Raw genomic sequence first — 12,876 nt, 5'->3', positions numbered from 1 at the left:
TTTTATTTTATTGCAAAAATCATTCCACCAAGTTAAAGATCAACCAACTATATTCAAAAGTAATGATATAACACATCGTATTTCACTCACATAGGCAAAACAATGATACTATATAATCAAATATCTCATCGACAACGGCTACGGTTGACTCAAAAAATAACAGAACGAATACGATGGAGTTATCAACTTAAAAGAAATCCATATTTAAATCAAAATTGCAAAACTCGACTATCTTCAGCTTCAACTGCGTCATATTTTAATTGGTTGATTAAACCATTGCAAAAATTAATCACTAAGGAAAATTTGGAAGAAAATACTAGCAGTAAACACGTCTTTAAACGTGAAGAATTCCCACATTTAAGAATACTACTAGATAATAAATGTTACGATCAAATACTTGAAAATTGTGAAAAACTATCAAATGAGGAAATTATATATATTCTAGATCTGGAAGTTCAGTATATGGAAAAAAACTGTGGACTAATTGCAAATTTACCCTTATCTTTACACGATGAAACAGTCATTTTTGATGCTCAGAAACTTCTACGTACTAATGAATCTATACAATTCATTCAAATACTTGTAAATAAACTACCAACAAACACAAACTCATATAAAGTATGGATTTATTATCATACAAATAATCTTGAAAAAATCATTGAATCGTTCTTCGCCATACCAAATCCAAATGAAAATACAACCACATGCTTTCTAAACTTATTCATTGTCAACTACGAGATTGAAGTTTTTAAATCATTTTATCAAAAAATAATTGTATCAACTAAGCACAAATTATCATCAAATTTATTTCATACCATAATAAATCAATTGATACTACATGAAAGTCTTTTTGAGAATTTATTTTATGTCTATCAATTATGGATCAATTCACCAAAATGCGAATCACCAAAACCTGAACTGATAGCTTTATTGCTCTATCAATTTTATAAATTTGGAACTTATCATGAAATTAAGGAGTTCAAAAGATCAATCAACAAAAACTATGGACAGCATTACTTGGTTCAAAGTGTCTTACTACAAAATGAAATTATCAATAGAGAGTATCTTTCCCTTAAAAAGAATTTTTTGGAAAACGATTACAACCTCATTGAGTCCATAATGCCAGAGGACCAGAAGGATATTGAAGTGTTTTGTTGTCATTGGTTAACATTTATGACAAAATACTCAAATTTAGAACATATAAACTATATTATTAGGTTATATAAAGATAAAAGTGAGAAAGACGTACCAATCCAGTTTTTTGAATCACTTTTGGAATTTTATGAAAGACATGATCAATTTGTGCCATTATTGAAGTTAATACAAAATAGTATAACCACGATACCCTATAAAAATGATTACCTAAACCCAATTTTAAAAACTTTTATATATTCATATTCAAGATTCTCCCCACTACTAGCTGATTCATTGAATTTTTGGTTAAACAAACCTCATCATTTTAAGATTCATAAAATTTCATCACAATTTTATCCATTTCACTTAAAAATTCCAATAAATCAAAGAAAATATAAAAATTGGTCAGAATTAAAGTTTGGTGGGCCAACACATAAAAACCTCTCACAAATCAGGTTTCGTATTGAACAAGGATTTCCTGTACTTTTGCATCAAGGGATTTTACCAGATTTCAATTTGGTTCTTGATACTTTTAGAATGGGTGATTTGGGAGATAGATTATACATTAAAAGTTTACTTACCAAAACAAGACAATATAATTGGAAGAACCAAAAGACTTTGGAACTAAGGTCTTTAAAACATCCAAGTTTATCTCAAGAACATTTGATTCAATACTTCAAATCAAATAAAGATTCATTAAATGATAGTCATAAGTTTTTCTTCATTAGAATGTTGATAAATTTTGATTTATTAGAAGAAGCAAGATATTTATTTAGTTCTATTGATACAAATAATTTGAATGATAAGAATAAAATGATGAAGTTTGTAATGGAAATGAGAATGTACTTGAAAATGAGAGATTATAAAATGATGGTTTCATTGGTGCATGATTTTCCCTTGGAGGAAATATATCTCAGTCCATATTTATTAACTCAATCGATATATATTGAAAATATGCTTGCAAACAGTCTTCGTAAAAAACTGGCGAGGTCCGATAAACTAGAATTAGATTTGGGATGGAAATGTGTTCGAAAACTAAGATCATTTATTGGAGATATTAAGACCATATTAAAGAAAGATGAAGAAGATGTACCAAAAATGATTGAAGAAACTATGAACACTTTGGAGATGTGGAGACAACATCTGAGTAAATAGAACAAATATATGCATTATTTTTTTTTTGAACAACATTCAAGAGCTTTTTATTTATGTTAAAAGTCGTCAAAAAATAGACTTGTTGTTTTAGCACTGTTTCACTCGAAACTTCTCTGATAAGAAATATTGATTTTTGCTTGGTAGCATGTTTTTTTTTATCTTTTTCTGTTTGTGTACGTAACTATTATTAAGTATAATAAATCAATGTATTATTAATTTAATATTTTTATTTTTGATTCCCCATTAAATGATTTTACAATCAACAAAATGGAAAGTTCACTACAGAATGATTTACAAAATGGTTTAACATGGAATAAAGTAGTATGTTTTAAAAATTATATGTTTCAACGAGTATGGTACTAACTCCTTTAGGACTCCTCATTAACATCAAATTTATTATTGAAGATCACAAATTCATTAGAATGTTCGATATGCTCAGAAGTAATGATAGCTCCAATGACAGTTGAATGTGGCCATACTTTTTGTTATGAGTGTCTACATCAATGGTTTAAAAATAAAATAAATTGTCCAACATGTCGTCATAAAATACAATTAAAACCAGTTTTAAATTTACAATTAGATGAGATATGTAAAAACATTGGAGAACTAATAATTGATTTGAATTTAGATTCAAATATAGAATCGTTTAAAAAACGTAAAATTGAAGGATATTTAGCTTACGAATCACACTTAAAACAAAAAAGAATATTTGGTGAAATTTTTACAAATTGTACATTTACAATGTTGGATAATTCAGATGGTGTACCAAGATGTGGCAATTGTAATTGGGAAGCTCATGGTAGTGTATGCTTACATTGTGGAAGTAGATTTAGAACTCCTAATTCAGATGACGAAGAAGATGAAGAAGATGATGAATTTTATGAAGACGTAAGAGGTATTGAAGAAGTTGCAGATAATTATGATTCAGATGATAGTTTTATTGATTCAAGAACAGCAGAAGAAATATGGTTGGAAATGAATGATAATGGCGATGAAGATGAAGAAAGTATTACAGAATCAGACATAATAAACGCTGCTAGTGCAACTTCAAGAAGAAGAATATGGACTTCTGATAATGAAGATGAAGATGAAGATGAACATTCTGATTGGGAAGGATTTGATAGTGCAAGAAATTCAAATTCAAGACCTCATATAATATATGTTAGTGATACAGACGAAGAATTACAAGTTTATAGTAATAGTGATCAAGAACGCGAAGATGATGATAGTTTTGCAAGACTACAACTAGAGGAAGATTCAGGTACTGAATCCCATGATTTAATAGATGCATTAGCAGAATTTCATGATGAAAATTTGGAAAATTTAGAAGATGATGGGTTTAATAGTAGTGATCAAGAAATTTATGATGAAAATGATTATTTCGATAATAATGACGATGATGATAATGAAGAAAATAGCATATATGAATAGGAAACATAGCTTTAATTAATAACTAGATTTTAATAACTTAAAATGTAAACGTAAATTCTTTTATTAAATTGAGCGAATAAATAATTCAAACATAAATCATATTACTCCAATATGTTGTATCACGACCACCAAAATTATTTTTCTTTAATACCAGCGATAGCTCTACCCAAGTAATATAAAGGAAATGCAGTTGTAACAGCAAATAAAGCATAAAATGGATAAACTAACATAGCTGATTGTTTTCCTCTTAACCATAAAGGTTTTGGAGTATTTTGATATCTTCTTTGCAATTCAATAATTCTTTGTGGATCCCTGAATAAGTTAGTATAAGACGCGTTGAAAATTGATGGTTATGCTATGATTGAATCATAGGTGGTGTACATACATTGTGGTTTGTTAAGTTTTAATAATGAAGTAAGTATGGTAAGTAAATAATACTTTTTTTTATTGGTTTAAATTTGGTGAGAAAAATTAAAATCTGATGTTTTTTTGTATGTGCAAAATTAAATGATATTAGAAGTGTAGAGTTAAGATGAACACACCTAAGAAAGATATCTAAAAGATAAAGTTAGGTGTGGAATATGAACATAATTAGACTAGAAGGATCAGTGATAGCTTTAATTCGGGATCAATGCTTGGAAATTTGGCAAATTTTCAGTAAATGTCCCTCCTAAGGCAAAGTAACCCAAATTCGAGAGCAAAAAGGCTCAACATCCTTTTGATAGTAAATTCAAGAAGTTATATTGCCATATGCTCTATTCACGAGGTTTGAAGATACTCAATTGACTTTATTGTTGTAGACTCTATAAATTTTCAAAATCAGACAATTTGCTACCAGTTGAGTGTCTGTTAAGAATTTATGTCATTTTTTTACGACAAAACTTTGTTTGTATTAATGTTTTGAAGTTTATTATTATTTATGCGTTGTTTCAAGTGAACAATTCTCAATTTTACCAAATTTCAACATGAATATCAACAAAAAATCTATAAATAAAAATCTTATCAAGTTAAATAGTGTTGTTGAAAGAAGGTTGAGAAAATTTCTACTGGGACCTAAAAAGGGAGAAACTTTCGAATTAAAAAATGGTTTAGTATCTCAATATAAACATGAAAGAAAAGATGCTATTCAAAGAGTTATACAAGCAATGACAGTTGGTAAAGATGTTTCTTCTTTATTTCCCGATGTCTTAAAGAATATTGCAACTTATGATTTAGAACAAAAAAAATTAGTTTACCTTTATCTAATGAATTATGCAAAATCTCATCCAGAATTATGTATTTTGGCGGTGAATACTTTTATTCAAGATACTGAAGATCCAAATCCTCTAATTAGAGCCTTAGCTATAAGAACAATGGGCTGTATAAGAGTTGCAAAAATGGTTGATTATATTGAAACACCATTAAGCAGAACTTTAAAAGATGAAAATCCTTATGTTAGAAAAACCGCCGCTATATGTGTAGCTAAATTATTTGATTTGAATCCAGAAATGTGTGTTGAATTTGGTTTTTTGGATGATTTAAAAAAGTTGTTAGGTGATTCAAACCCTATGGTTATTGCAAATTCTATAAATGCATTGTATGAAATAAGAGATATGAATCAAGACCCAAATTTGGAAATTTTAACAATTAATGGGGAAGTAGTCAAAAGTTTATTACTATGTTTAAATGAATGTACTGAATGGGGAAGAATAACAATTTTGACTACGTTAACAGAATACAGCACTAAAGGGAAAACTGAAGAAGCAAATCATATAATTGAAAGAGTGATTCCACAATTACAACATGTAAATCCTTCGGTGGTATTGAGCTCTATAAAGGCTATTCTTTGTCATGTAGAAAGCATAAATGTAACAGCACAAAGGCAACAGATTCTTAAAAAGTTATCAGCTCCATTAGTTTCATTAGTTAGTTCATCAATCCCAGAAGCTCAATACGTGGGGTTAAAAAATATTAGAATAATTTTGGAAAAGTATCCAAATATTTTATCAAAAGAATTGAGAGTGTTCTTTATAAAATATTCAGATCCTCTTTACCTAAAGTTAGAGAAATTAGATATAATGATCCGTTTGGCAAATGAATCAAATAGTGATTTATTACTTGGAGAATTAAGAGAATATTCAATGGAGTTTGAACCTGCATTAGTTACAAAGGCTATTAAATCTATTGGTGCTGTTGCCATAAAATTAAATGGCCTGGTGGTCAAAGCGGTAAATCTTTTGAATGATATCATAGATCAAAGGGGTGGTGATTTAATAATAAATGAATCAGTTATTGTTTTAACAAATATTTTAAGAAGATACCCCGGCAAAAATGATATAGCGTCTTTGGTTATTCCAATAATTTCAAATTTTTCTTCTGGGCTTGACAAAAATGAAGCATTAGCTGGATTTGTATGGATTCTTGGGGAGTATCCAAAGTTTTTTTCAAATTTACGTGAAAAACTTGAATCATTAATAAATGACTTTTTAGAATTTGATGTTGCAGTTCAATTGAATATTTTAACAACCACTGTGAAAATTAATTTATCTTTGGGAAAATTTAATGATTTATTGCAAAAAGTTTTGGAAGTTGCTACAAAAGACTGCGAAAATGCAGATCTTAGAGATAACGCATTCATCCTTTGGAGATTATTATCATCAGGGGATGAAGCATTACAAAAGAAAATCATCTTATCAAAATTGCCTCCAATTGAATCAACTATACCCGTTTTCAATCAACATTTATTAGAAACTTTAATGGAGGAGTTGGGGACATTGTCATCGATCTTTTATAAGGGGTCGAAAACATTTATTGACCCTTCAGCATACTCAAGAGTTGCTGTTAAGGAACAAGAAGTGGTTCCTGATGTCATAAGAGATGAAAATTTGTTGAAGTTTGATGATTCAGAAGATGAAGATGTTGAAATAGCCAATAGTAATGATTTATTGAGTGAATTAAATGACTTATTTGTTGGTGGTGGTGGTAATACAACAACGAACTCTAAAAGTGTTAATAATGACTTGTTAGATTTGTTTTAAATAAATTTTATAGAACTGAATAAATGCTTTATCTGTGCTCAAATTTATACATTTTGATAGTTCGATCCTCCATGAAAAGCATTTCAGAAAGTTGGAAAGATTAAATGAAGGTCGTTGGTCCTTTTTATTACCTATCAACAGAGATGTTCTAAGAATTCTTATTTGAAGTGTTTTCAAATACGTTTGTTTAAATAATCATCAGAAATGGTTTTTTGTGGTACTTCGACTTTAACGTTTATTGACGGAATCTTTATACATTTTGCTTCAAAATAGTATCTAGTAAATTTGTTTGTAGTTTATTCTCAGGCTCTACTGATTCTTCCAAATCGACATCCATATCTTGTTCAACAAATAAATTCTTGATATTCCTTTTTACCTCTTCACAAACTCTATCAATTTCTTGAATTTCATTTTTTTTATTGTTGATTTGTTTCCTCAACAACATTATTAAACTTTCTCTACTTTGATGAGGTCTATAAGTGTTTAGTAGGTGATTAAAATTTATAATTAATAAACTCATGTCTTTTATTTTTGGTTCAAATTGTTGTGGATCAACACTTAGTAAACTAATTAATTCTAGAAATGCTATAAGTAATGAATCCATAATTTTATGTAGTTCTTGTATTTTAGTTTCTGATGTTAAATTTTCATCATTATATAGTTGTTTCCATTGAGTATCTTTTAGGTTGGGAAGTTTATCTTCAAATGACCATATATTACCGTACCCTCTATATTGTGATCCTTGTGGTTGTTTTGGTGGAACAAGAAACTTGAGGTCTCCTTCTGGTGGTTGATGCTTTAGCTTTTCTAGGTTTTCATTTGTGAAAAATTTGATATATGGTGGTGGTGGTGGATATAAAGACGATATTAAATCTTCCCCCATTTTTGGTGTGGTGATAACAACTTTTTTTTTTTATTTACTTTTATTTGTTATTACAACACCAAAATGGCAGATGAAGATCGAATGGACATAGATGGTATGTACAAACTAGAGAGTTTTGATTAGAGCTAATACTAACCACCATTATAGAAGTTAAAGAATCATCATCGAAGAAACCTAGATTTGAAGTCAAAAAATGGACTGCTGTTGCCTTCTGGTCTTGGGGTATGTAACACAACCAAATCACTTTTTTAAAAATTCATACTGACTGTTATAGATATTCAAATTGAGAATTGTGCTATTTGCAGAAATCATTTAATGGAGCCTTGTATCGAATGTCAACCAAATTCAATAGCAAATGGTAATGAAGAATGTATTGCTGCTTGGGGAATGTGTAATCACGCATTTCATTTACATTGTATTAAAAGATGGTTAAAAACAAGAAACGCTTGTCCTTTAGATAATACAGAATGGGTATATCAAAAATTTGGAAAGTAACTTTACGTGATGGTGGTGACTTAATAAAATTTGGTAAAATATTAGACAGTGGTTCTATAAAATTCTCCTAAAACTATAAAATTCAAACATGAATTTTCAAATTCAACTTTTAATTCATTTGTCAACTCCCCCATTACTTCTACAAAAAATACATATTGCCATTGTTTTAAATTTGATGGTCTTGAATTTATAGATGTTAAATTGATTTGGTTTTCCTTAAATTTTACTAATACATCACATAATGCTCCTGGGTCATCATGGGGTAATGTTAACATAATTGATGTAATTTTTTGTGTATTCTGTGGTTCTGGTATTTCATATCCAAGAATTAAAAATCTTGTAGTATTGTTTTCGTTATCCTCTATATTTTGTTGAATTATGGGGAGGTTGTAAAGTTGTGAACTCATTATTGATGAAATTGCAGCTGATGAAGAATCAGCTAAACTGACTAATTCTGCAGCTTTTGATGTGGAACAAACATCTATTTTAGTAACGTTGGGTACTGATTTTAGGAACTTTGTAACCTGTGTCCAAACTTGTGGATGTGAATATATTGTCTTTATTTCTTCAATTGGTCCATTACCTAATAAATTATGATGTATTGATACAAATTGTTCTCCCACCACTTTAAAATCACATTTTTGATTTAAAAACCAATCTCTTAATAAATCATATGTAAACACAACTTGTCCATTGGTACTGTTTTCAAATGGTACCACTGCATAATCAACTTTTTTCAGGTTTATACAATTAAAACATTCTCCAATTGATTGTTGTGGCGATATTTCTATTTTTGACCCAAATTGTTGTAGAACAGCCTAAAGAAGTTAGTCTAATGTTCTGATATAGGAAGCCATTTTAACATACTTGATGAGTGTAGGTACCCTCTGGTCCTAAAAATGCAACTTTCATTGAGAAAGCAATTTAATTTACTTTAAAAAATATCACGTTAAATTAACAAATAATGACTCAAATACTATTAATACTAATAGAAACATTCAATTTGGCTATATTTAGATATAATTCATAGATGAACATATCTAGTTGACGATGATAGGTATCATCAAGAAATACAACTTCCAAAGAGAAACAAAACAAAACAAATTATTCAAATTGAATCAATTATACAATTATAAAAATTCAATTTGAACTACTTGTCTACTAGAGATAACTCAGAGACGACGTGTGATCGTAGGTGGCTTTATATTTATTGAGCTCTATAACGATCCACAGTTAAAAACAATTTCATGCAAACCCTTCATTAATTAACTAACTACCTAAAGATCTTCAACAATAGTTCCTTTTTCTGATACATAAATACCATCTAAGAATTTACGGATATCTTTATTTCTAACACGACAAATTTGTTGAATATCAGCACAATTTTGTGAAACAGCTTCTAATGAATTTCCTGTAACAACTAATTCATCCTTTTGAGTGGTTGATAATTCCATTGTAACACCTTCTTGAATTTTGATATTTCTAACTCTTTTTTCACCAAGGAAATTTCTGATTTCAACTGATTTACCACCATCACTATCAACAATATTTACATTAATTGGGAAATGCGCATATACAAATCTCATTTTATATTTATAACCTTTAGTAACACCTGTGATTAAATTGGCAATTAATGATTTGACAGTTCTTAATGCTGCAACATGTTTTCTATCACCATTATGAACAGTTATTTTAATGGCTCTGTTTGAAATTTTGGAAAAAGTGACATCAATATGTTTTAAATCTTTGGTTAATTCACCTCTTGGTCCAGTGACTTTGACAACTCTGGCTTTAATGTCTACGGTAACACCTTCTGGGATATCTAAGATTTGATCGGTTTGAATGTATTTCATTTTTGATAGTGTTTGGTTTGAGATGTGAACTAGTTAATTTTTCAAGATTGAAATTTTATTTTGTAGATATTTTGTTTCATAAAGAGGAGCTACCAATAAATACGAAAATTTAAAAGTTTGCTACTAATCACGTGCAATCAAATGGTTATAGCCCTAATCGATCTGAAACATTTCCTTTTTATTTTGCAACAATATTTTTGTATATTGATTTTAAAACAATGCGCAACAAATTTGATACCTCCTTTTTCATCCGCATACTCTTTGTAAACACAATCTATTATATAACTTTTATTTAAGGTTGGAGGTGAGATTTTTCACAACCAGAAATATAAACTAACGCAGATCAAGTTAGTTTTCTCCGAATCTCAAACTAAATTTGCTTGAAAAATTACTTGGGACTTGTTACCATTAATTTTAGCCTCATAAGATCAACTTCAAAATCCCGTTGATTATGAAACATTCAAAATTAATTTATAGCTTTAGAAATTAGTTGGTCGAATTTCTTTATGCTCATTCGATATATACTTTAATATTTAGTTCAATTTTTCCTCCATTTATCAGACTGACATACTCAGTTAATCTAAATATAATAAAAGCTCTTTCACCAATTTTCCTACTTTCAGAACATTTGCAAAATCCCTATATATATGTAAAGAAATGAATCGACAAATTGTTCACCAAAGAGTGTATACTCACAAACCTTGGGTCAAGTTAATAGGCATAAAAAGTGAGTACTATTATTATTATTTTTCGAGTATTTGCTCGTTGTGTGAGAGAAACTCAGAAAACAATTGCACTAAACTCTTATACTACAATATATTCAAATGAAAATTTGATTGATGTACCTTCCATGTCAAACAAATCTGAATGTTAAAGTAGGACCGTAGACTGCTAAAAATGACTCAGTACCTTTGTAAATATCTTTCTACATCATCGATTCAAAAATTATGATTAAATGAAAGTATTTAAGATAATCACTCATTGATGAGTTTGGACGGCACTAAACAGCTCATTCTTTTTTGGTGAAAAACATGAGTCGATTTTAACCAAAATTCTTTAAACGAAATTATCAGTTGAGTGAACTGCAAATAAATTTCTCGCTTATAACATTGAACCAATTATATTTAAAATAAAGTTGCTTACAACAAATTTGTGGAGAATTAAGACTTCAAAAAAACTTATTTATCCGAAGTTTAATTATTAATGAAAAAACATCTTCCAAGTAGCAGCTATAGAGTAGTTTTTAAAATCATTTGTAATCAATAAAAAAATTTTAAAGTTAATATTCACACAATTCTAATTTCTAGATTCCAAATATCTACACAATTCATTTGATAATCTGTTCACTTTAATGTTTAGTAATTTTATATTTACGAATAAATTTTATTAAATTGTATTCATGAATTTCTTTCCAGACTTTTCTTTTTTAATGTCGATTTGTTAAAAATTTAAACTCGTGTTTTATTTAAAAGTTTATATAGCAATTAAATTGATAAGATTATTTTATCACAAAACTTAAAACAATAAATAAAACATCACACAAAACTGTTTATGTTATAAAATTATAAATTTATATATAGTTATAACCAATTGTTCAAGTATTAATTTCCAATTACTAATTTCTCAACGATTCTAATATTATTCACCACTGCCAAATTAATATCAAATTCGACATCATTAATCAATTAATTCAATATAGAATGGCTTCATTTGCCTCAATATCAGGAAAATATGCAAGGATATTACCTTCAAAATTGAAATTTACTGCCACTACAAAAACTATTGCAGGAGCTATTTCAGGCACTACAATTGCAGCTGGTGCTTATTATCATACTCAATCTGGTGGTCAATTTTCAGGTACAGGCAATAATGGTAAAAGAAACTTTAGTAAAAGTGCTGCCGTTGCTGGTGCAACTGGAGCAAATATAAAAATCGCTAAAGTTCCAGAAGGTAAATCTTTTGAAGATTATCAAGAAGTTTATAACGCTATTGCCACCAAAATCGCGGAGCATTTATCATTTGATCATAATGATGGCTATTACGCAGTAAGTAATGACATAAGATTAAATTCAATCGAAGATCTTACTAACGCATATAATAGACACTAGTCAGGTTGCTGTGGCATACAAGTGGAACTTATTCCAAAGCTGATAATTCTGTATGTAACATTTTTGATTCATTTGAATGGAATTTTGATAATTTTTTTCAGTTATGTGATAAGTCATAACATGCAAATTGTTGATACTAACATCTATTTTCAAGGGAGGTAGTTTTGGAGGTACTATGATTTTTCCACCCGAAGAAATGGACTATGAAAATAATGGTTTAAGCCGTGCAAGGTCTTTTCTTGCCGAATTTCAAGTCCGTTATCCTTGGATATCACGTGGAGATCTCTGGACATTAGGAGGGGTTTGTGGAGTACAAGAAAGGTACGTTATTTCAACAAATCTATCAATATAATTGCAAATATTTTAAATTAATTCCTTGTTGCTACCAAATGAAATTAACGAGTTTTGTGTAATGGTTTTGCTACCACATTTTGTTTTGAAAATATCACTAACAATTTGATAATTTACAACAACATTAATTTATTTGTAACTATATTCATCAAGTATATACTAACATGCATAGTTCTGGCCCTAAAATTGAATGGAGACCAGGTAGGGTAGATGACAACAGTGGTTACTCCCCAGAAAATGGTAGAATTCCATCCGGAACTATTGATGATGGAGCAGAGATCAAGCGCTTCTTCAGTCGTATGGGTCTTGATGCAAAAGATACCGTTGCGTTGATTGGAGCTCGTATGTATTAGACTATTTGTGGCAGAGTCCAAGATGTTGCAGTTATTTTTGCTGCAAAAAAATCACTGGTTTTTTTCAGTAAATCATACGTTTTTCAAATTTTTAAG

The 12,876-nt window shown here is 29.2% G+C and overlaps 8 protein-coding genes across 8 annotated transcripts; 5 read left to right on the top strand and 3 right to left on the bottom strand. All coding sequences in view use genetic code 12, as the record gives it.

Annotated features, from left to right (window-relative positions):
- Positions 1–102: 102 nt before the first annotated feature.
- Positions 103–2,289, top strand: KGF54_002851 (uncharacterized protein; the record flags this gene model as incomplete). The annotated part of the gene is made up of 1 exon (XM_051763375.1): positions 103–2,289. One exon carries the CDS (start codon positions 103–105, stop codon positions 2,287–2,289), a length of 2,187 nt encoding a protein of 728 aa, XP_051620221.1.
- Positions 2,290–2,556: 267 nt separating this feature from the next.
- Positions 2,557–3,720, top strand: KGF54_002850 (ubiquitin-protein ligase; the record flags this gene model as incomplete). The annotated part of the gene is made up of 2 exons (XM_051763374.1): positions 2,557–2,610; positions 2,662–3,720. 2 exons carry the CDS (start codon positions 2,557–2,559, stop codon positions 3,718–3,720), a joined length of 1,113 nt encoding a protein of 370 aa, XP_051620220.1.
- Positions 3,721–4,685: 965 nt separating this feature from the next.
- Positions 4,686–6,737, top strand: APL2 (Apl2p; the record flags this gene model as incomplete). Its single annotated transcript, XM_051763372.1, has 1 exon — positions 4,686–6,737. One exon carries the CDS (start codon positions 4,686–4,688, stop codon positions 6,735–6,737), a length of 2,052 nt encoding a protein of 683 aa, XP_051620219.1.
- A 250-nt stretch (positions 6,738–6,987) lies between these two features.
- On the bottom strand, positions 6,988–7,620 carry MED7 (mediator complex subunit; the record flags this gene model as incomplete). The annotated part of the gene is made up of 1 exon (XM_051763371.1): positions 6,988–7,620. One exon carries the CDS (start codon positions 7,618–7,620, stop codon positions 6,988–6,990), a length of 633 nt encoding a protein of 210 aa, XP_051620218.1.
- A 63-nt stretch (positions 7,621–7,683) lies between these two features.
- On the top strand, positions 7,684–8,115 carry HRT1 (SCF ubiquitin ligase complex subunit; the record flags this gene model as incomplete). The annotated part of the gene is made up of 3 exons (XM_051763370.1): positions 7,684–7,714; positions 7,768–7,842; positions 7,895–8,115. 3 exons carry the CDS (start codon positions 7,684–7,686, stop codon positions 8,113–8,115), a joined length of 327 nt encoding a protein of 108 aa, XP_051620217.1.
- A 41-nt stretch (positions 8,116–8,156) lies between these two features.
- PHA2 (prephenate dehydratase) lies at positions 8,157–9,027 on the bottom strand (the record flags this gene model as incomplete). The annotated part of the gene is made up of 2 exons (XM_051763369.1): positions 8,157–8,933; positions 8,983–9,027. The coding sequence occupies 2 exons, from the start codon at positions 9,025–9,027 to the stop codon at positions 8,157–8,159; spliced, it is 822 nt and encodes a 273-aa protein (XP_051620216.1).
- A 365-nt stretch (positions 9,028–9,392) lies between these two features.
- RPL9B (60S ribosomal protein uL6) lies at positions 9,393–9,968 on the bottom strand (the record flags this gene model as incomplete). Its single annotated transcript, XM_051763368.1, has 1 exon — positions 9,393–9,968. The coding sequence occupies one exon, from the start codon at positions 9,966–9,968 to the stop codon at positions 9,393–9,395; it is 576 nt and encodes a 191-aa protein (XP_051620215.1).
- A 1,700-nt stretch (positions 9,969–11,668) lies between these two features.
- Positions 11,669–12,780, top strand: KGF54_002844 (uncharacterized protein; the record flags this gene model as incomplete). The annotated part of the gene is made up of 3 exons (XM_051763367.1): positions 11,669–12,013; positions 12,231–12,397; positions 12,600–12,780. 3 exons carry the CDS (start codon positions 11,669–11,671, stop codon positions 12,778–12,780), a joined length of 693 nt encoding a protein of 230 aa, XP_051620214.1.
- Positions 12,781–12,876: the final 96 nt, after the last annotated feature.

Source organism: Candida jiufengensis (assembly GCF_024610255.1).
Source record: "Candida jiufengensis strain CBS 10846 chromosome Unknown scaffold3, whole genome shotgun sequence".
In the NCBI taxonomy this organism is placed as follows: Eukaryota; Fungi; Ascomycota; class Pichiomycetes; order Serinales; family Debaryomycetaceae; genus Lodderomyces; species Lodderomyces jiufengensis.
The sequence above is the reverse complement of the archived record's forward strand: the minus strand, read 5'-3'. Positions and strand labels throughout refer to the sequence as shown.